General features: G+C 56.7%; 2 protein-coding genes across 4 annotated transcripts; both read left to right on the top strand.

Annotated features, from left to right (window-relative positions):
* Positions 1-5,981, top strand: RABGGTA (Rab geranylgeranyltransferase subunit alpha). Of its 3 annotated transcripts, none has more exons than XM_074365713.1 (17): positions 21-256; positions 572-626; positions 802-912; positions 1,256-1,380; positions 1,567-1,754; positions 2,009-2,212; positions 2,520-2,603; positions 2,692-2,774; positions 2,864-2,965; positions 3,069-3,174; positions 3,270-3,321; positions 3,495-3,583; positions 3,725-3,813; positions 3,897-4,013; positions 4,626-4,739; positions 5,001-5,088; positions 5,752-5,981. In XM_074365713.1, exons 2-17 carry the CDS (start codon positions 624-626, stop codon positions 5,898-5,900), a joined length of 1,704 nt encoding a protein of 567 aa, XP_074221814.1. In that variant the 5' UTR covers positions 21-256; positions 572-623; the 3' UTR covers positions 5,901-5,981. The 3 variants fall into 3 exon arrangements, with proteins under 3 accessions (XP_074221817.1, XP_074221814.1, XP_074221815.1); XM_074365714.1 differs by lacking the exon at positions 21-256 and adding an exon at positions 266-423; XM_074365716.1 differs by lacking the exons at positions 5,001-5,088; positions 5,752-5,981 and adding an exon at positions 4,841-4,994 and having other exon boundaries at positions 1-256.
* A 750-nt stretch (positions 5,982-6,731) lies between these two features.
* Positions 6,732-21,455, top strand: TGM1 (transglutaminase 1). Its single transcript, XM_010954784.3, has 15 exons — positions 6,732-8,372; positions 9,077-9,406; positions 9,555-9,743; positions 10,724-10,972; positions 11,364-11,482; positions 11,589-11,696; positions 12,092-12,266; positions 12,640-12,778; positions 12,909-13,012; positions 15,076-15,164; positions 15,658-15,811; positions 15,911-16,192; positions 16,323-16,483; positions 16,849-16,985; positions 21,068-21,455. Exons 1-15 carry the CDS (start codon positions 8,348-8,350, stop codon positions 21,291-21,293), a joined length of 2,487 nt encoding a protein of 828 aa, XP_010953086.2. The 5' UTR covers positions 6,732-8,347; the 3' UTR covers positions 21,294-21,455.
* Positions 21,456-22,234: the final 779 nt, after the last annotated feature.

A 22,234-nucleotide genomic window follows, 5' to 3' on the forward strand; every position in this document is an offset into this window, starting at 1 on the left:
GGAGCACCATAGTCGCGCGTGCGCACTCTTACGCACCGCACCGGAGAGCTAACAGGGACTTGGCGTTTCCGGACGGCGCGCGCAGAGATCCCGCGCACGCGCCTCCGGAGCCCACCGGCTCCGCCGTGGGCCTTTCCCTAGGCCTGCAGAGGGCGCTGAGTCTCGGAGAGCCAGGGCGTGACGCCGCTCTAGTCAGCGCCCGGGCTCGGTGGTGGGCGCCGCAGCTTCGCGTCCCGCACGCCTCCTCCCAGCACAGGTGGGTCCGCCCGCGGGGGGCGGCAGTGCTTGGGAGCCGCGGGGCGGGAGGGCAGCGGCAGCCCCTGGGCGGCGAGTGGTCCCCGTCACCTAAGTGCCCCGGCTCGGGTCTGGCCCCGGCGGAACGGGCTGTGGGCGGGCCCGCACGGGTGCAAGTTCCCAGTCCGGGTGGGTGCCTTCTGGACGTGCAGTGCCTATCCCAGGACCCCTTAACACCCCAGGGGTCTCCGCCCTAGCTCGCTTGCGGCTTCCTGGGAACAGCTGCGGGCGGTGCTACCAGAGGCGGGGCTCCCATGATTGACACTTCTTTCCCCAGGTTTCACGGGCGCCACTGGACCCCTCCCCTGCCCTGAACCTGAGCCAGCACCATGGTGAGAACCCTGAACCTAGCCCCTCACCTCCGCATGCCCATGCTCATGTCCTTGCTCTTTCCCCGCGTGGCTTTGCCTTCATTGCCCGATGTCAACCTGGGGCTCCTCAGTCGGGGTTCGGTGTGTCTGCCCCTTCAAAGCAGCCTGCACTCTTCCAACCCGCCCATCCCTGTAGCACGGACGCCTGAAGGTGAAGACATCGGAAGAGCAAGCGGAAGCCAAGAGGCTAGAGCGGGAACAGAAGCTGAAGCTATACCAGTCAGCCACCCAGACTGTCTTCCGGAAGGTGGGGCCCTCAGAGGTAGCCCCTTCCTGCAGTGGGCCCCTTAGTGTAGCACTGAGGCCAAGAGCTGGGCACTATAGTCAGAATGTATGGATATGTATCTGGGTTCTATTATTTACTAGCTGCATGTCCTTGGGCAAATTACTGAATCTCTTTGGGCCTCAGTTTGCCCATCTGTAAAATGGGACTAATAATTGCACTTACTGTATAGGGCTATTGTGAGAATACATGTAAACCTGTAAAGTGCTTTGTATAGTATCTATTTTATAATATGGCATTCACAGATTTACTTATCCCTGTAGTGGGAGAATGATACCGTCTTTGACCCTGCTATCTGTCTTCTCAGCGCCAGGCTGGAGAGCTGGATGAGTCAGTGCTGGAACTGACAAGCCAGATTCTGGGAGCCAACCCTGACTTTGCTACCCTCTGGAACTGTCGACGAGAGGTGCTCCAGCGGCTGGAGGCCCAGAAGTGTGTAGGGGTTCAGGGGCCCAGGGAAGATGGCCCTGGCCCTGCCCTACCTCGGTCCAGGGGTAGAGGAAGAATGAGGCAACCAGGGGCATAGGCAGAAGATAGTGGAGGGCTGGGTGCAGAAAGTCAGGGTGAGCTGAGATTGGGTGTTGGAGGGCCCTGACCCCCGTTCCCCTCTGGGTGCAGGTCTCCCGAGGAGTTGGCTGCTCTGGTGAAGGCAGAACTGGGCTTCCTGGAGAGCTGTCTGAGGGTGAACCCCAAGTCTTACGGCACTTGGCACCACCGCTGCTGGCTGCTGGGCCGCCTGCCAGAACCCAACTGGACCCGGGAGCTGGAGCTATGTGCCCGCTTCCTCGAGGTTGATGAACGGAACTGTACGTGCCTGCAGATTCTGTCCCTACGACGCTCACCTGCCCCACACCCTGGTACAGGGTGTCAGTAGGGCCCAGAGTGGGGCGGGATGGCTAGGACCAGCCCACTGAGCTGATGGCAGAAGGGATGGTGGAGCCAAATGCATCCTCCATGGAGTGCACAGAGGTGTTTCTTGGGATCTCCAAGGGAACTCCAGGGGTACTAGCTAGGGAGCTCTTGCCCTGCTTCTGAAATGTGGTGTTCCCCACCCTCCTAGTCCACTGCTGGGACTACCGGCGATTTGTAGCTGCACAGGCAGCTGTGCCCCCTGCAGAGGAGCTCGCCTTCACTGACAGCCTCATCACCCGAAACTTCTCCAACTACTCCTCCTGGCATTACCGCTCCTGCCTCTTGCCCCAGCTGCACCCCCAGCCAGACTCTGGACCCCAGGGGCGCCTCCCTGAGGATGTGCTGCTCAAAGGTAAACAGGGCCAGGGGGTGCTGGGGAGGGCTCTGCAGCCTTGATGCCTAGCCCTGTTCCTGAATCTGCTACTTGGGTTTATCAAGTACATACTTGGCTCTGAGGGTGCATAAGATCCAGCCCCTGGCTGCGGAGAGCTCAAGTGTCCAATGGGGAAGATAAGACTAACACATGCAGCCCCTGTGCAAGGCCAGTACATAAGTGAAACTGAAGGCTGGAGGTGCTCAGAGGAGAGGGTGGGATGTTGGGGCAGCCAGGAGCCCACTAGGGTCCTAACCACAGCCACATGCCTCCTTGTCCCCTGCAGAGCTGGAGCTGGTGCAGAATGCCTTCTTCACTGACCCTAATGATCAGAGTGCCTGGTTCTACCATCGCTGGCTCCTGGGACGAGGTGAGCACTGGGGGAAGAGGCTGGGTGATTAGGACTTGGAAGGAATGGAAGACTATTTAAGGAGACCTGAGGCTGTGTCTCCCCCCAGCTGATCCCCAGGATGCCCTGCGCTGCCTGCACGTGAGCCGGGACGAGGCCTGTCTGACTGTCTCCTTCTCTCGGCCCCTCCTAGTGAGTCCTGCAGCTTTTGCTGGAGAGCATCATGGACTGTGGGCCCAGAGCTGTTGGAGTGACGGGTCTCCCTTTGTCCCTTTTGTCAGGTGGGCTCCAGGACAGACACCTTGCTGCTCATGGTTGATGAGTCACCCCTGGCTGTAGAATGGAGGACCCCAGATGGCAGGAACCAGCCTAGCCATGTCTGGGTATCCCAGGATTGGTGGGGCAAAGTGGGGGCTGGGGCAGGGCTGAGGTGGGGAGTCAGAAAAGTGGTGCAGGCCAGGTATTTCCTTGACCGTATGCTTCCAGCTCTGTGACCTGCCCGCTGCCTCCCTCAATGACCAGTTGCCCCAACACACATTTCGTGTCATTTGGACAGCAGGCAATGCCCAGAAGGAGTGTGTGCTCTTAAAAGGTGACACAGCCTGCGTCCTCCACCCCTTGCAGCAGCCCCCCATCCCTCTGTTCTTCTCATGGGCATCCCCTCCTACCATCTACTCTTTCTCTCAGGCCGCCAAGAGTGCTGGTGCCGGGACTCGGCCACAGATGAACAGCTCTTCAGGTGACAATGACATGGAAGCCTACAGACAGGGGGAGGGACTCTGGACTCTGGGCATCAGGCATCTGGGGTGGGAGGCTGGGGGCTTGAGCAGGTGGTCTGAGACTGGATACTGGGGATGACCAGTACCCTAGGACTGTGGGCATCATCCCCTCCCCCACCCCGCCCCCCCTCAGGTGTGAACTGTCGGTGGAGAAGTCCACAGTGCTACAGTCCGAGCTTGAATCCTGTAAGGAGCTGCAGGAGCTGGAGCCTGAGAATAAATGTGAGGCCCGTCCCCTAGCTCCTGCTTTTCTCAGGAGGCCCCTTCCTAGGAGGTCCCCTTGGGGAGATCAGAAAGGGTCTCCAGAGGATGGGAGCAGAAAAAGATCCAAGAGAGTCCATCCTTTTCTCGCTCTCTCCTCAGGGTGCCTGCTCACCATCATCTTGCTGATGCGGGCGCTGGACCCCCTGCTGTATGAGAAGGAGACACTGCAGTACTTCCAGACCCTCAAGGCAAGTAGGGTCTGGGGGAGCCAGCAAGGGGGAGGCCCGGAGGGCAGCTGACACACATTCCCTGTCTGCCCAATCCCTGCCAGGCTGTGGACCCAATGCGGGCAGCGTACTTGGATGACCTGCGCAGCAAGTTCCTGCTGGAGAACAGTGTGCTCAAGATGGAGTATGCGGAGGTGCGCGTGCTGCACCTGGGTCACAAGGTAGGGACTGCGCATGCGCCTTCCCTCACCCCACTGTCTTACCCTCCCTCTTTCTTTTGATCTGGGTGGCCTTTCTATCTGCTCCCTGGGCTTCAGCCGAGGGTCGCATCATGTCCTCAGCTTTGCCTTCAGTCTCAGGTGCCCCGCTGAACATTTCTTCCTCCACTCATTCCCTTGCTTCTCTCCCTGGAGCTGGCCACATCATCTAAAGCCTGAATAGTTTTCCAGAGACTTTTGAATCAATCTTCCCCAATCAATCTTCCCAACACATTAGTTTTATCATGTCCCTGCTGCCCACCTTTATTCCTACCAAACCGATCCCTCAGATTCACCAGGCCCACTCCTGCCCATGTCTGTGTTTATCCCAGCGCCCTCCTTTATCCCCTGTACCTGCCCCACTCCCTCCACTCCACGGGCCACCCCAGCCCCAGCACTCACATCCCTCAGAGCATGTACTGCCATGGGTTGTCAGGTAAGCTTCCCACCTGCTCCGTCCTCTCCTCAGCTGGGGTCCCCTAGGGCCTGTGTGGGGCACACCAGGCAAGTGCCTGATAAGCAGTGCCTGAGGACTTTCTCCCAGGGCTCACTGGGTATCTCCTCCTGCCTCCTCAGGATCTGACGATGCTCTGCCATCTGGAACAGCTGCTCTTGGTCACTCACCTCGACCTGTCGCACAATCGTCTCCGAGCCCTGCCCCCTGCCCTGGCAGCCCTGCGCTGCCTCGAGGTAACGCACTCACTCCTCTGTCAGTGCCCTGGGGGGTCCTTTCCCCTTCCTTCACCTCAGCAGTCTACTCACCCTACAAAGAGATGTCTGGGTCCTTTCAGCCCCAACAGATGACCCCTGCCTTCCTGTCCTCTGTCATCCCACCTGACCCCAGGAGCCCTTCCATGCACTGTAAGCTGATCATGCTGGGTTCCCCAGTTGCTTGTACCAATTCCAAGCTGCATGCCCTGTCCTGTCTTCCCTACCCTTCCTGATCCCCAGGTGCTGCAGGCCAATGATAACGCTATCGAGTCCCTGGATGGTGTCACTAACCTGCCCCGGCTGCAGGAGCTCTTTTTGTGCAATAACCGTATCCTTCCTTTTGGGGGCCTTTCAGACAGCAGGTAGAGCGAGGTGCCACACCAGGAAGGGACAGGCAGCCAGCAGGGTGGGTGTGCTCCTCGGCGGGGGAGGGGGCTCTGGCTGGCTAAACTGACGAGAGAGGAGAGCCTGGGGCTATATGGGGCTAGCGTTGACTTGGGCTAGGAGAGTTTTGCAGGATGGAAGTAAATGACTTCCTCAACCAGAGTTCACAAACCGGCAGCCTGCAGATGTTCTTGAGTACCACATCGTGTTTTTTTAAATCGGGAAGTTTCATATTTTAAAAAAATTTAGAATTCTGATTCTTATTAAAAACTGAAAGTTAAAGCACCCTTTGGTCTAATTTCCACTTGGCAACCCTTGGCCGTTGAGTCATGGGTGCCTCTGCAGCCAAGGCTAGCTTCCCCCTTGACCAGAGTCTCCATTACTCCTTCTGGTACTGCATCCAGCAGGCCTCCTGTGCTTCCTGCCTGGTGCCCCGGCGGCAAGTGTTTGCAGACTAGAGCCTTACACCTTCCGGAGAAGCAGACAAGGTGCCCATCAACCAGGCTGCCGGGCACCAGTCCCCGTTCTTGAGGGAAAACAGTGATGGGTGTACAGGAGCAGACAGGTCTGGGGGATCCCGCTGAGCTTTCCTTGACTCCTGCCCAAGGCCTCCCGCAGCCTGCCGTGCTCCAGCCTCTTGCCTCCTGCCCCAAGCTGGTCCTCCTCAACCTGCAGGGCAACCCCCTGTGCCAAGCAGCGGGCATCTCGGAGCAGCTGGCCGAGCTGCTGCCTTCAGTTAGCAGCATCCTCACCTAAGACACCCTGCCCCTACCCTTGCCCTTTAACTTATTGGAACTGAATAAACAACGAAGTGGCCCCCAAAGGCTGCTAAGCTGCTCCCGCCACCACTGTTACTACTGCCACCTGGAAAAGAAAGGGAGAGAGTTAGGGTGTGTTGGACCCCCTCTACTTTCATTTTATGCTTAATCCTGCTGTTCCCTATCATGGAGAACCAAAGCCTCAGTGTCTGGGGCAGAATCCGGACAAGGACTGGATTTGGGACTACCTTCTGGTTTGGGGCTGGCTGAGTCTAGGTTTCAGGCTGGAATCAGGTTGGGTTCAGGTTCTGGTTGGAGCTGGGCTACAGAGCAGCTATAAACGTGTCCAACTGGAAGGGCTCATAAAGGTCTCTCCCGTGACCCCTACCCCTTCCAGATGCCCTCTCTGCCCTGGCTCTCCTTCCCCACAGCTGAGAAGGCTGTTCCCAGGAGGAGTGGGCCAGGGCGCCCTGACTCCGCCCTCTTATAACAACACTATTAGTCCCCCGTGAATCGCCTCCTCTGGTGAAAGAACCCTTGAAAATACTTAATCCCACTTGATCCTCACAAGCTTTCCGGGCTGAGATGACTAGATCCATTGTACTGATGAGGAAATGGCTGTGGAGACGCGCCCAAGGTTGCTGGACGTGAGTGCTGGGGCCAAAGCTGTCTCTGCACCTTAGTCTGGGATTCCAGACTCACGTTCTTGCTTCTGGGACGGACACACACACACACACACACACACACACACCCCTTGTCCTTCTTGGAAAGTCCTGAGGCACTTAAGCCTCCTGGAGGGAGGAAAAGGGAGTGGCTCAGGGGTGAAGGGGTGAGAGCACTGAGTCAAACCTGGCTGGGTCGGGGTAAATTTGAAAGACTGATGGAGACAAGAGGGAGAGAGTGTGACAAGGCATTTTCCTGCTTTCTTCAGAATCTGCCTGGGCCCACGTGTGCTCACACACATACAGACTCTCAGGGCCCTGCCCCTTCCTGTATCCATAGTGATACACAAACAGTCCCTAGATGAAACCCTTTGGCTGACCTGCCTCATACCTGCCTGGGATTTTGATTTCCGCTAGTGCATCTTCTGAGTGTGTTGGAGGTAGGGGAAGGGTCTGGGGCTTAGACCTGGACTGGAAAGGGTCAGCAAGGGTGTGGAGGGCTCCCTACCAGCTCCTGGAGCCTCTGTCCCCACTCCCCAAGGCACCTTCCTGCTGGATGCATCACCAAACTCAGCCTCTCTTCCAGTCAGCTTCCTTGTGTCCTCTTGCCAACCCTGTTTTCACTGTCTTCTCTTCAGTGGCTGATGGGCAGAGCTGGGACAACAGTGGGATGGAGAGAAGAGTCACCAAGAACAGGGTCCCAGCCTTCCTGAAGATGCCTGACCTCCTCTGCCTTGGGGTTCTCTTGATGGCCTCCCCAGTGTTTCTCCCAGTGTCAGGGTGGAGTCGGGGCTGGTGCCCTGAGCCAATTGGTCAGGATTCCCAGGAAGAATTGCAGGTTGGAGAACTCTGCAGTCCAGCTGACTCTCGGAGAAGCGGGTACTCTACAGCCTGGGGAGGTGGTCTTAGTTCCCACCTGAGCATTAGAGCATAGGTGGGAGGTAGGAAACGAGATTGTTCCTACTCTGATCCCTGCCCACACACACCCGGGCCAATCCCAAACTTGGAGGGATACAGGAAGCAGGGGGCCAGCTCACTCATGCAGGGAACTGTGGAGTAGCTAGAGGAATGAGGGACAGCTGGGTGGTGGGGTAGGAGGATCTGGAAGAGCCGGCAGGCCAGGGGCTGGCTGGTGGAGCCAGTCTGAGGGCCTGGCTGCTGATGTCACCAGTCTGTAGCTTGGGTTCCCAGGACCTCCCTGGGCAGGACAAGTCCCAGAACCAGGCCCATGGGCAGTTTCACAGGGCTGAACCTGGCCTGGGCTGCACCAGAGCCTGGCAACCGGGGCCAATGAGACAGAAGCAAGCAGCCTGAACTTGGGAACAGAGGGTCTGCTGGATAGGGGTGTGGGCGGATGGGGCAGCCTGCCCCATTGTCCTTGGAGCTTCTCCACCCAGGCCAGTCTGGGAGGGATCAGCATGGTTTGGGGTCCCTCAGGCCTTCCAGCTTCAGCTGTGACAGACCCCCGACCCTGACCCCGCCCTCTCCGGAGCCCAGGCCCCACCCCGCCTCCAATCGGTTCCTCATTCCTCGAAAGGGGAAAGAGGGGTGCAGCCCAGCCTCATTTCCCGCCCCTACCTCTAGACACTGCCCCCAGAGGTTGGGCCTCCTCCCTCAGAGGGAGATGGAGCAACCTCGCTTCCCCCTTCTTACCAGCAGCTTGGCCCCGCCCTACCCCTCATAAACCAGTTACTGGCCCGCCCCACACCTTCCACTCTTGCGGCGGTGTCTGTCCCATTCCCATCAGTCCCGACCTGTTCCACCCCGGCCGCGGGACTCAGAGATGCCGTCGCCAACACCTCTATCAGGTGAGGTGCTGAGCCCGGGCGGTGCGGTCTGGGGGCCTCGCGCGCGCCGAGGCCCAGCCCCAGCAAGGTGGGGAGCGGGCCAGCTCTAGTCTGTCAGCCCGAGAGGCTGCCCCCAACGCTGAGACTCCACGGCCTGAAGCCCGGCTCCTGGCACCTCCGCACCCCGCCCCTCCTCTCAGCTCCTCTTGGGTCTTTGACCCGACGTGGGGAATGCCAGGACTCCAAGTCACCAATGTTACTCACCTGTCTTCTGCAAGGAGCCTTGGTTGGGAGATCTCTGCTAACAAATGGGTCCTTGATGTGGCTGGCTCTGGACCTCTAGATGGAGGAGCCAGCAGGTGGAGGGAGCAGGCCCGGGATGATCTGTGCTACTAGATCTTGAGGCTGTGACGAGCGTCCATTCGTTTCCTGGGATGGGTCCTTGAACAGGTTTCTTGATTGGGCATCTGGTTTGGTGGAAGTGATGGTAAGCGGGGAAGACTCTTCTCTATAATGTGGAAGTTTCTCAGGTGAGTCTGAGAGGAGTCTTTGGGAAAGGTGTCTGGATAGATCTGAGGGACTCTCAGGGTCAAGATCATATCATCGCGGTCATCAGGCTGGGACTGAATCAGCTCTCTGGATGGAGAGTTTCTGAGTTAGCTGACTGGTGCATCCTAGGTAAAGGAGGTCTGAACAGGTGATGAGACCCTCCCTGCGCTTTCCAGGCACAATGGACAGTCCTCGTTCGGATGTGGGCCGCTGGGGCGGGAACCCCTGGCAGCCCCCCATCACACCTTCTCCAGAGCCAGAGCCAGAGCCGGAGCCAGACAGACGTTCACGCCGAGGGGGCCGTTCCTTCTGGGCTCGCTGCTGTGCCTGCTGCTCATGCCGGAATGCAGCAGATGATGACTGGGGGCCTGAGCACCGTGGGTCTGGCTCCAGGGGTCGAGGATCCAGCTCTGGGGGTCGAAGACCTGACTCCCGGGGCACAGACTCCCGCCAACCTGGCTCCCGGGGCAGTGCTGTGAATGCAGCTGGAGATGGCACCATCCGAGGTGAGGCCTGCCTGTCCACATGATCTGAGAGCCAGAAGGCCTTAATGGGGCCTGAGACTCATTCTGGCATCTCTGGGGCCTGGGAGGCTAATGATGGGGGCCTGGACTCCTCATGAGGTTTCACTGATCTAGAACTCTGGCCTGGCAGAGGGTATGCTGGTGGTGACCGGTGTGGATCTCCTGAGTTCACGTTCGGACCAGAACCGCCGAGAGCACCACACGGATGAATTCGAGTACGATGAGCTGATTATCCGCCGTGGGCAGGTTTTCCACATGGTCCTCCTCCTGTCTCGACCCTATGAGTCCTCCGATCGTGTCACCCTGGAGCTCCTCATCGGTCAGTGGGACCTGCAGTGGGAGGGGTGAAGGCCCTCAGCAGGGTGGGGTGGGGGGCACTGCTAACAAGGCTCCCAGCCCAGGTATTAGGGTCAAAGGGCCATCTTTAGGCTCCGCCCTTACCCTACTCTGTGCTCTGCCAGATAAGGCAGGTGTGAGCATGTAAGTGTGTCCCCAGGGGTGCCTCAGGGAGGGTCTTGATATCCCCATTTTCCGAAACTTGCCCTCTTCAAGCCTCCAGGGGCATCTGTCTCAAAATACTTTTTCTTTAGGTGTTTGCTACAGCATCTCCTTGGGTGTTGCTGCCTCTGCGTGTCTTTCTCCTTTCTGGGTCTGCCCTCCTTCCCCAGGGAGTGGCTCTACTCTCTGTCCAACTCTGTCTCCCTCTCTCTGTCCCCATGGCCCAGGGCAGGTGCGTCCCTCACTGCATTGCTCGGTGGCCATTGACTACCTAGGCTGGTGATTATGCTGCTGCCGGGGGCGGGCGACTCCTCTTACCCTTTTATTAGGGCCTAGCCTTGCCCACCCAGCCTCTAATTTCCCAGGTACCCCCACCACCTCCAGCAGGGATGCCCAGGGCTCTAGAAGCTACTGCCCCAGGGAACAGGCAGGGTGGGCTTTCAGGATGTGAACTGCCCTTTCCAGGGGCAACTGGACTGAGCCAGGGTGGCTCTGCTCCTCCAGCCCAGGTGCTGGGACAGGCAGGCAGAGGGTGACGGTGACCTGGTCTCTTCTACCCACCTCTGAGTTCAGTGTCAGGGGAACAGGTTTGGGATGTTGGGCTGGAGCTCTGCCCTGACATGTGGGCAAGCATCGGGTGGGGACAGCTGCTCTCAGAGATTGGCCCAGGCGATGGCCCAACTCAGGGACACTACACGCACTGGCTCGTACACATCCTGGGTGGGGTTGGGAGAAGTCCAAGTCTCCATTCCCTGTCCTCGGAGAGGCCTCACCAGCTAATCAGTGCTTTCCCCGCTCCAGGAAACAACCCCGAAGTGGGCAAGGGCACCCACGTGATCATCCCAGTGGGCAAGGGGAGCAGTGGAGGTTGGAAGGCCCAGGTGACGAAGTCCAGCGGGAATAATCTGAACCTACGGGTCCACACCTCCCCCAACGCCATCATCGGCAAGTTTCAATTCACGGTCCGCACACACTCAGAGGCTGGCGAGTTCCAGTTGCCCTTTGACCCCCGAAATGAAATCTACATCCTCTTCAATCCCTGGTGCCCAGGTGAGCCGAATGGAGTCAGGAGCAGGGCATGGACAGGAGGGGAGGGCAGGTCAGGGTTTCCTTTCCTTGGATCCAGCTATGTGCCTGGGTACTTGGCCTGAGGAGAAGCCAGCCTCCCATTTTCCAGGTGAGGGGACCTAGATCCAATGTAGAAAGGTGACCAGCTCAAGGTCACACAGCCTTACCTTTCCTGGTGAAGAGCCTTGGTTATAGCCACCATCCTCCCACATTTCTGTTACGCTCGCTCCATCCTTCCTGGGAGCAGTGCTGTCAGGCCAGAGGCGTCCCTGCTCTTCCTAAGTGATCATGAGTCCTTTAGAATTGACCCAGGGGCAGGTGAGACCCAGGGAGGGGTCTGGAGAGACCAGGCATATATGTTTTGGGGGCACAGAGGACATCGTGTACGTGGACCATGAGGACTGGCGGCAGGAGTACGTGCTTAATGAGTCTGGGAGAATTTACTATGGGACTGAAGCACAGATTGGCGAGCGGACATGGAACTACGGACAGGTACAGCTGGCCAAGCCTTGTGCACCCAGGGGCACTAGAGGCAGGTGGGGTGGGGCTGGGGAGTGGGTGCTGGCCTAGGGGTCACCTCTGCCCTTCCTCCCTCCAGTTTGACCATGGGGTGCTGGATGCCTGCCTGTACATCCTGGACCGGCGGGGCATGCCATATGGAGGCCGTGGGGACCCAGTCAGTGTCTCCCGGGTCATCTCTGCCATGGTGAGCACCCTTGTATCTCTGAGCCCTACTGTGTATCTGTCCCCTTCCCTTTCTGATTCTTCCAGGACCCCAGCCCTGTCCCGGCCCTTGCCAAGGGTATTGTGGGAAGGGGTCTCTCCTCTTCCCTCCCATGCCTGCCCCTCACCCTGTCCTTCCTGGCTCCTGTCCCAGCTCTTGTGGAATGTAGGGCCAAACCCAAAATTTGGCACACCCATCATTCACATTCCTGTGTCAGACCAGGGTGGGGGGGCAGAAGACTCTGGGAGGAGTGGGCGGGGCTCAGGCTGTCACTGGATCCTGAAGTATTTAGGAGTGAGGGGTGGTTCCAGGGACCCACATGGGGGGGTCCTGAGCCTCACCCCCAACTCTGCCTCATCCCATCCTGTCCTGGGCAGGTGAACTCCTTGGATGACAATGGGGTCCTGATTGGGAACTGGTCTGGCGATTACTCCCGTGGCACCAATCCATCGGCGTGGGTGGGCAGTGTGGAGATCCTACTCAGCTACCTACGTACCGGCTACTCTGTCCCCTATGGCCAGTGCTGGGTCTTCGCCGGTGTGACTACCACAGGTAGTGGGAGGACGGGACAGGAATGATCTGGGCCCTCTGAGAAGGAGGGAGGGAAGGCAAGCTCCACCTTCAGGAGCCCAGCCTAGTGGTGGCTACAGTGCAGGGGCAGGTGGGGGTGGATGGTAGGCAGGCCTTCATTATCAGTAATTAGTGTTAACGACCAAGAGAGGCCTAAAGGAGAGGAGGGAGAAGGGACAGGCAGGGACAAGGCCAGGCAGGTGACCCTGGCTTCCTCCTGACCCTTGTGACCCTTGACCCAGCTTGGCAACCCCAGTTGCCCTTGTCTCCCTATTATTCCTGACCTGATGCCTCGCCTGCTCCCCACCCCTGCCCTGGTCCCAGGCCCTGAACCCCAACCCTGGCTCCCCCACAGTGCTACGCTGCCTGGGCCTGGCCACCCGCACTGTCACCAACTTCAACTCCGCACATGACACAGACACATCCCTCACCATGGACATCTACTTTGACGAGAACATGAAGCCACTCGAGCACCTGAACCATGATTCCGTTTGGTGAGGCTGGGGCTGGGGCTGAGCTGCCCGTTCCTGCTGAGGACCGATGACCTGAGACCTGGACGCCGGGGGGAGGCTGGGGAGGCCCTGGGTGGGCTGCTCAGGGAGCCCTCCATCCACGCCCATCCAGGAACTTCCACGTGTGGAATGACTGTTGGATGAAGAGGCCAGATCTGCCCTCAGGCTTCGACGGGTGGCAGGTTGTGGACGCCACACCCCAGGAGACCAGCAGCGGTGAGACGGGGCCCTGCTTGGCTCCTGGACCCCAGTCGGGGCCCCTCCCCCTCTCCCCAGCCTTCGTAACAAACCCCAGTGTCCTGGACGGGGCAATCACCATGTGGCCCTTCAATTACTTTCACTTTTCTGCAGAATTCTTTGCCTAAATTTTATTTATTTGTAATGGTTACAATACTTAGATGGTTGAAAAATCCAAAGATTCAAGAAAATTCAGTGAGAGGTTTCCCTCCTTCTAGAAATACACTATTCCTGCTTACTTTTTTATTTGCGTGTCCTGGAGATAATTAATGAAGGATACATATATATATTTTTTTAAGTCATTATTAGAAGACCTGCTTAAAAGGAAAAAAAATTAATTGACTAATTGTATAGAATTGTATAACGTAAAATATAAAAGTTCCCCATTTTCTCTCAGGAGGTTTCTGTTTTGTGTTGTTTTAAGGAAATTTCTGCATCCTACCCCAGACCTGACACATCATACATTCTGGGAAGAGATTCCAGGAATCTGTATTTTTGAAAGTTCCCCTGGTGATGCTGCAGATCAGCTGGGTTTGGGACTTTCTCTCATGCACAGAGCATTAAGTCAGCAGCAGAGCAAACCCAGCTCCTGACTCCTTCTCTTTTTGACACGTAGTCTCACGTTCACCAAGTTCCTCTCATGTCTGTTCCATTGCTCACCATGAGTTACAGCTACAGCATAGAAAACAATCAGGGTTAAATAGGTTTAAGGGAGAAAACAGCTTCTATAACCCAGCGCGGCCCTAAGAAACAATCACTGATGACATAACTTGGAGTCTCCTTTCCGCAATACACATTTCTGCAAAAATTAGACCCCCTGTACCATCTCTTCTCTAACGGTTCCCTCATCCCCTTCCCACCTTAACACTCAGGGCCCGGGCAGCCTGGCATGCCCCTCCTGCGCCCTCCCCCCACCTCTTCCCCTCTCCCTGGGTCAGCTGGCCCTCCCCTAGCCTACATTCTTCCTCTGGTCTCTGGCCAGACCACTCCCTCTTAATCATCTCTGTGAACGGTACCCCCTGAGTTGTGCAACCCCGCGATGCCTGCAGAGCTGGAGCAGCCTGGCACAGGGCACCAGGAGACCTGAGTTCCGGTCCCCGCTCTTGGAGGTGGTGGGCTGGGCAGTATGCAGGGTTTCTGGGCCAGCCAGACCCGGGCTGGAGTCTAGCCTGATCACTTCTTAGACATGTCCCCTTAGACAAATTCTCTGCACCTTTGAGCTTTGGTGTCCTTATCTGTAATATGAGATGATATTCCATGTAGGATGGTTGGGAAGTTCCGATGAGAAGTCAGATTAGACTGGCAGCAGGGCTGGAACAAAGTAGCTGTGCAGCAAACGTTAGCGCTTTCTACCCTTTCTGTATCTGACTGCCTTGTGTGGTCTTCGCACCTGCTTTGCCTTGCCAAGCCTGTTGCCCATTTGTAAAAGGAGACTGTAGTGTGAGGTGTTTTCTCAAATTCTTTCTTGTTGGATGGCCCTTATTTTCTGTTCTGGGTCCTCTCCTGCCAAGCCTCCTCCCTGTCAGCCTGTCTCCTCCAGAAAACCCTCCTGAGCACGAGGAGGACAGACTCTGTTTCCCACCAGCCCCTTCTCCCACCTCCCCACAGAGAGGACACAGGGGGCTGCAGAGCTAAGGGGTTCTGGATCTTTCTAGAACAGTGACCATGAGGTCATTGCTCTCCCAGCCAGCCAGCAGAGCCACTGTGGACTCTGGGTTTGTCTTGATGTAGGATGAGGGGGTGGTCTTGACCTCTGGGGGCCACAGACAGCCAGCATCCAGCTTCAGCCAGTGGAGGAAGTGTGCCAGTGATTTGGGTTAACAAGGCAGGCTTGTCCCCATGGTTGTCCCTGTCCCGCCATCCCAGCCAGTGACTGAGGCCACATAGAACTGTGCTGTCCTTTGTTTGCCTTCCCTGAGTTGGACTGGGTAGGGGCTGACTCTGGGCAGTGGGCATGGGGCCTGGTTGGGGGGGCCCCGGATCTGAGGGTCCCCCTCAGTCTCCTTGGCTCTCTCACCTCCATGATGCCCTCACTCCCCTAGGCATCTTCTGCTGTGGCCCCTGCTCCGTGCAGTCCATCAAGAACGGCCTGGTCTACATGAAGTACGACACGCCCTTCATTTTTGCCGAGGTGAGGGCTGCACTCCAGGGGCCTTCGTGGGCAGCCTGGGGAGACCAGGGCACTGGTGTCAGTCCTGGGTTCTCGGGTCCCACCTTCATCACTGACTGACTAGCTGTGTGACCTTGAGCAAGTCACTTAGTTTCCCCATCTGTAAAAGGGGGTTAATAATGGCTGCCATACTTCCTGTACTCAGGATCAAAAGAAATAATGGGAGTGAAACTGCTTTATAAGTCATAAAGTCAGTGAATGAGCATAAGGGATTACTGTTATTAATGCAGAATGCACGGCACAGAGCCTCCCAGACCAGCTTTTTCCTGCTCTCTGGCCTGTCTGGCTCAAGCTTGGAAAGTCTCCCACTTTGACTCTGCCAGGCAGCTCCCAACCTTTGGATCTAGCCCTGCCTGCAGCTCCCAGGATCAGGGGAGGGCAGCTGGGGGTCAGGCCCACACTCAGACCCTCTGGCTCACTCATTCCGGGCTCACCCCCAACGCTCCCCCAACAGGTGAACAGTGACAAGGTTTACTGGCAGCGGCAGGATGACGGCAGCTTCAAGATTGTGTACGTGGAGGAGAAGGCCATTGGCACACTCATCATCACCAAGGCCATTGGCTCCAACATGCGGGAAGACATCACCCACATCTATAAGCACCCAGAAGGTACTGTCTCCCCAACCCGGCCAGCTCAGGCCACACCAAGCGTTCCTGCTGAGTGCTCACCCACCCAGCTGTAACCTCACCCTTGACCCTCAACCCCAGGCTCAGATGCAGAGCGGAAGGCAGTGGAGACAGCGGCCGCCCATGGCAGCAAACCCAATGTGTACGCCTCCCGGGACTCGGCCGAGGATGTGTCCGTGCAGGTGGAGGCACAGGACGCGGTGATGGGCCAGGACCTGACGGTCAGTGTGGTGCTGACCAACCGCAGCAGCAGCCGCCGCACTGTGAAGCTGCACCTCTACCTCTCTGTTACCTTCTACACCGGCGTCACTGGGTCTGTCTTCAAGGAGAGCAAGAAGGAAGTGGTGCTGGCGCCAGGGGCCTGTAAGTGCTCCTTTTTGAGCCCTAACCCCCACCCCACCGTGGCTGGGCACCTCGGGGCTGGGGACATGGAAACCCTGGGAGGCCGTGTCTGGGGATGCAGCCTCAGCGATGCCATGCCTTTCCTCCCCAGCGGAGCACGTGGCCATGCCCGTGGCCTACAAGGAGTACCGGCCCCACCTCGTGGACCAGGGGGCCATGCTGCTCAACGTCTCAGGCCACGTCAAGGAGAACGGGCAGGTGCTGGCCAAGCAGCACACCTTCCGTCTGCGCACCCCGGACCTCTCCCTCACGGTAGTGCAGCTGGCTGGGGCCGGGGAAAATCAGAGAGCCAGGGGAGCTGGGCGGGGCAGTCTGCTGGGAGCGGGCTGGCCAGATGAGCAGTGGCAGGAGGAGGTCAGGGACTGGCTCTGGGCTCTTGGGCTTCAGTTTCCTCATCTGTAAAACTCAGATCTCCTATCCCTGATTCTGTGGTGGCTTCAGCTGGGGGGTGGGTTGGAATTTCCTCTCTGGCTTTGGGGGAACCCTCTCTCAGGGGCAGAAATGTGGGGTCCGGGAGGTCTTGGTCCTAAGGAGTTCTCCCTCTCTGGTGGAGTGTCCAGTCTTCTGAGTCTGGCCAGGGTCTCTGATGTGGGGGTGGGGACTTCTTTTTTTCTCAGTTATTGGGAGCAGCCGTGGTGGGCCAGGAGTGCGAGGTACAGATTGTCTTCAAGAACCCCCTGCCTGTCACCCTTACCAATGTTGTCTTCCGGCTCGAGGGCTCCGGGTTGCAGAGACCCAAGGTCCTCAATGTTGGGTGAGTCCATCCTCTCCTGTTCTTGCCACCACCCTTGCCCGCCTCCCGGGCTACATGGGTCTCAGCTTTGCTTCCTCTCTCGGTCAGGGTGGTAAGCAAAGCAGCCTGGCGCCAGCTGGCAACACCTCCTGACTCAGTTCAGTCCAGCTGGTGTTTAGGAAGACTTGCTGCAGGCAGTGCTGTGTGGTGTCCCCGCCCTGCCTCACTGGCTCATTAGGTAGCTAAAACCTCACATAGGAATCACTAGCAACTCGTCACTAGTGTTGCCCAGCACTCAGGAGTTGAGCAGGCACTTTCAGGAATATTAGCTCATTTGGAGATCATAAGAACCCTTTAAAGAACATTAGAGATCATTATGTGATTAGCTTCAAGTCCCAGCTCTATCCACTCACTGGCCATGTGCCCTGGGGCAAGTGACTGATTTCTATGCCTCAGTTTTCTCACCTGTAAAGTGGGGATAACAAAAATGCTGGGCTCTGAGGGTCACTGTGAGACTCAGAGGATAGTGTGCTTAGCATGGTACTCAGCACAGCATCAGTTGTTGCCAACTCTGTTGGCAGCTGTTCCCCCCTTTCCAGATGGGGCAGCTGGTGGCCACAGCTCACAGGGTCTCACAGCTCCTAAGGGGCAGGCTCTGCCCCTCCCGCCATGGTAAGCTCCGGGCAAAGGCTCTCAGGCTTGTTGCTGGGGCAGTGCCATGAGGGCTGAGCAGCAGCTCTGGAGGGGAGGGCGCTCACCCAACCTGCCTGGGCCTGGTCCCAAGTCAGGCAAGGCTCTGTGCCCAGCAAGTGCCCACAGACCTACACATGCGGGCACAGCACAGAGGGAGAGCAGAGAAGGCTAGAGGCTGACTTTGAGATCAGCTCTCTGGGGACAGGGGTCAGCATTTTCTTTGTTTGACAGAGTTCGACACAGAGCACCCGAGGGAACCCAAGGGCACGTGTAGAGGGCTGGGTGGGGGATGCAGAGGGTCCCTGCCCATCCCTCTGCCCACACACAGCACCCTCTGCCTGTTGGGGGCCACCCCTTGCACCAGTAGGCCAAAGCTGGAAAGGTTGCTATCCTGATCTTTGCCCCAGCCTGTTCCCCTGGAAGATGTAACGTGTCCCAAAGGAACGCACTCCTCATGTCAGCCTACAAGGGTCTCTGGCAGCTTTGAGGGTGGAGGTTGAGACTCCCAGGCAGCTCGCCTGCTGGTGTCTCCCAGATGACAGAGGGAGGTGCCCCTGTCCTGTGGGATCTCCAGAGCTGGACTCCCCTAACTCAGCAGCCCCACCAGGTCTTTGATTCTTGCCGCCGCCAGGGAGTAAGGAAAGGACCACCATACCGAGTGCTGGAGACCCGGCCCCTCTCTTCAGCTGTGGGGCTTGTGTGAGTCTCCCTCCACGTAAGGCCCCAGTCTTCCCACCGGTAAGAGGGCTGGATGATGGTTTCGCAAGGCATGTCCTCCTTGGATGTTCTGTGGCATCTCAGCTGCTGTGAGCCCAGGCGGGGGCCTCCAGGACAATTGAGAGTCCTGAGGGGAGGTCCCCGAGCTGCTGGTTTGGATACATTAGATTCCAAGATGTGCGTTTCCCTTGCTGTCATTTGCACATCAAAGGCTGTGGTATGGAACTGCATTATAGCATAAGGTGTGCCACCCCGCCTGGTGACTGGCCACTTAATAAACATTCCGGAACCTACTCCTCCAGATGGCTGTTGTCACTACCAAAGCAATCAGCAGGGGAAGCTGGAAGCCTGCTCCAAACCCTTCTCGGGAATTTCCCCTGGAGCCTGAGTCACATTCTCTAGAATGTCTTAGGGTGGCCTTAAGGGGGTGGATGTGACTTTGGGGAAACAGCCTCAGGTCGTTGAGAACTAACATTAATTAATAAGATAAGTGAATAAGATGGATGACAATGCCCTTTCCAGTCAGAAATGAAACTTGGCTGTAAAAGAGGGACGGTGACAAGTATGTGTGCCGCCTGAGTACATGACTGGGTGTACGTGATGTGTGTGTGGTTTTAAATGGCTCTGAAAGAAAATCTGAGAGGGGTTTTTAAAAATGTTCAACATGGTTGAACATGTCTGTAATTGAAGTACAATACTAATGTGGACATCTGAGTTCTGGTGTCCTTGTCAGGGAGCTGGTTTTATTACCTGTACATTGTTGCAGGCAGCTTCCAGTCTTAGAAAATGACGTGCTCAGCTTAAACTCGCAAACTGGGGTGTGGCAAAGGTCTCACCGGACACGAAGAGCAGGGTAGGGAGAGATCTTGACATCCTTAGCTGGAAACTGGAAAGAAACTTCTCTTGGAAATAATCTTATAAATAAAGGCTAGGCTCTGAAATAGTACAGCTCAGTTAGAGTACAGGTTAAATAGACTTTTGAAGCCTGGTCTGAACCTAAACAACCTTCAACTTTGTATCTATGGAAAAGTGGACACAGATTAAAGACACAAATTGGTAAGCAGGCAGAGTATAGCCTACCAGTTACGTTTTAGACTTAATTTCAAGTAGTATATTGTGACAGGAAGTTTAGAAATTGAGTCTGTAACTTAATCGGTAAGCTACGTCTATCTATCTCCCTGCCTCCCCTGCTTCCCTTCTTCACAGAGCTTGGAGGCACCGTCCAGACCATCTTCCACTTTACACCAGAAAGTGAGGATCAGAGATGACCAGTAACTTGTCCTAAACCACACAGCTAACCGAGGTGAAAGGGGTAGAGAGTGGTCCAGGGATGCCCCTTGGAAGCAGGCTCCAAGCTATGTGCTTTGCCCCAAGGAGAGCTCATCCTCAGTGTTGGGGTGTTAGCTCAGTCCCTTGAAGGACTGAGGTGTTTGCAAGAGACTGTGGCTTCTGAGGGTGTCCCCAGTGCAGGCTCCATTGGGCAGGGTGTCAGAGGTAAGGGTTTCAGGCAGAGGCTGAAAAGAACAGATGCTGACAGGCGTGAGCAGGTGCAAATGAATGCAATCATAGCCAGGGTATAAATGCACATGCAGACTGCTGGTGGAGCTCAGAGAAAGGCGAGATTAATTTTCCTGAGGGAAGGAGGTACTCCAGGGAGCCCTTGCTGAGGAGGCAGCCCAGGGGCAAAGCATGAAAACGGAGGTGAGTTCAGGGAAGGAAGGGAGTTCAGTGGGACTGGTGGATAGGGGAGTGGTGGGGGAATGAGGTCGCACAGGCAGGCAGGCAGGCAGGCAGGCAGGCAGGCAGGCAGGCAGGGTGAGTCAGAGTGAGCCTGTGTGTCAGGTTAGGGAGCTACAGTTTCATCTGTCTCATAAGCACCAAGGAGGCCAAGCCCTTGAAGGGTTCAGTTCACCTCTGAGTGGTTGAAAAATAGAATGGAAAAATGAGATGGGAGGCAAGGAGTCCGGTTAGTAGGCTGGTGAAATTGTGGTTCCCAGAGGGGTGGTCTGGGACTAGCTTTTCAGAGATCCATGGGAAGGAAGAAAATAAAGACACTGTAGTGTGCGCACACGTGTGTATGTGTCCACCAGCACGTGTATGCTTCTCCCCCTCCCACACACACACATGTATATCAATCTAAAGATGCCAATTGCCTGTTCTTGGGATGGACTTTACTTTTTTTTTTTCCTTGAGATAACATCCTGAAAGATGATGATTGTAGCAGAGGATACTTAATTTTCTTCCACTTTCTTTCTTGGCAAACCTGAAAGTATTTGGCAATACCATGTCAAGCCCCAAAGTCTCATTTTGAAGTTTCCTTGTTCTTGGAAGTCCTACAGGGGATGGGATGACCTGGTTGGGGCAGGAGCGTTGGCGATGGAGAGGAGGGGGAGGCAGTGCCGCACGCAGTCTTTGTCCAGATGTTTGTGAGAGCAAGGAGGGAGGAATCCTGGATAATGAGATTTCCAGCTCCGGCAGCTGGGTAGGTGGCCACTGATCTGGCCTTGTGGAGGCGGCCTTGGGGTTCAGGCTGTGTCCAGGTTGGTAGGTCGTGGGTGTGGAAATTCCAGCTGAGCCCAGAGATGCCTGAAGGGCTCCACCTTCTGCTCCTTCCTTCCTGGCTGCCCCATCAGTCCTTCCTCCCAACTCCACCTCCAGTCACCCCAGGCCCATGACCCTATCTCTGCCCACAGGGACATTGGGGGCCACGAGACAGTGACGCTGCGCCAGACATTCATGCCAGTGCGACCAGGCCCCCGTCAGCTCATCGCCAGCTTGGACAGCCCACAGCTCTCCCAAGTGCACGGGGTCATCCAGGTGGACGTGGCTCCGGCCGCTGGAGGTGGGGGCTTCTCAGACGCTGGAGGCGACAGTCACTCAGGAGAGACCATCCCTATGGCATCTCGAGGCGGGGCTTAGCCCTGGGCCAGGAGCAATGGGATTGGAGTCAGACGAGCAAGGACACTGCCTCAAGACAGGGGACCGCAGCAGAGCTGCTCCCCGGGGGCTCAGGAGGGAGGACCTCACCTAGAGGGGGAGCTGACCTCTCTTGCACAGATGCAAATAAACTTTTTTAATGAAGCTGCTGTTCTGTCCGTCTGTCATATGCCAGGCCAAGGGGTGTGGCCCCACGGCCTGTCTTGGGGATGCATGTGGCACTTCTGGTGCCACTGGTTGTGAGAAGTGTGGCTGGCAGGTCAGTGATGGTACCGCTCAGCAGCTCTTGAGATGGGGTGTCAGGATGGCCTCCAGGGCTCACCGGACCAGTCTTCCCTGACCCCAGGGTGCTTCTACTGACCAAAGCCCTTTTGAAGTCCCCGGGGGTTGAGTGAGACTGCCCCCTCCATGGCACCCCCTGTGGGAGGGAAGGACCCAAATTCCCCTGTGACACATGTTTGAGGTAGAAATAGGCTGGAGTTCTCTCTGAGCAGCAAAAGCCACTTTCTGGTATTTATCTTCAAATATCCTTGTCTGGGGATTTTTACAAAAGTCATACCTGTTCAGTGTTGAGAATTAAGAAAATACAGAAAATTGTAAAGATGAGAATAACAATAATGCTCAATGACCACCAGGTGCGGAAAGTAACTGTTAACGTTGTGTTTCACATGCTGCTTTTCTCCCCCATGTAACCCACGGTGAGCATTTTCCTACAGCACTGACCATTCCTTGAAAACATCATGTTTAGAGTCTGGATGATAGACTTGGCTTCCCGGCCGCCCTCCTGGTCCTCCTGCATCTCTGCCCTTCTCAGTCTCCAGGGCTGGTGCCTCTGCCTCTGCTCAACCTGGGGGTGTCGGGGTGACTCAGGCCTTCGCCCCAAGCGCTCTTTTATCCAGCTATACGCTGCCCAGGTGAGCTCT

The sequence above is a fragment of the Camelus bactrianus genome, chromosome 6, assembly GCF_048773025.1.
Source record: "Camelus bactrianus isolate YW-2024 breed Bactrian camel chromosome 6, ASM4877302v1, whole genome shotgun sequence".
In the NCBI taxonomy this organism is placed as follows: Eukaryota; Metazoa; Chordata; class Mammalia; order Artiodactyla; family Camelidae; genus Camelus; species Camelus bactrianus.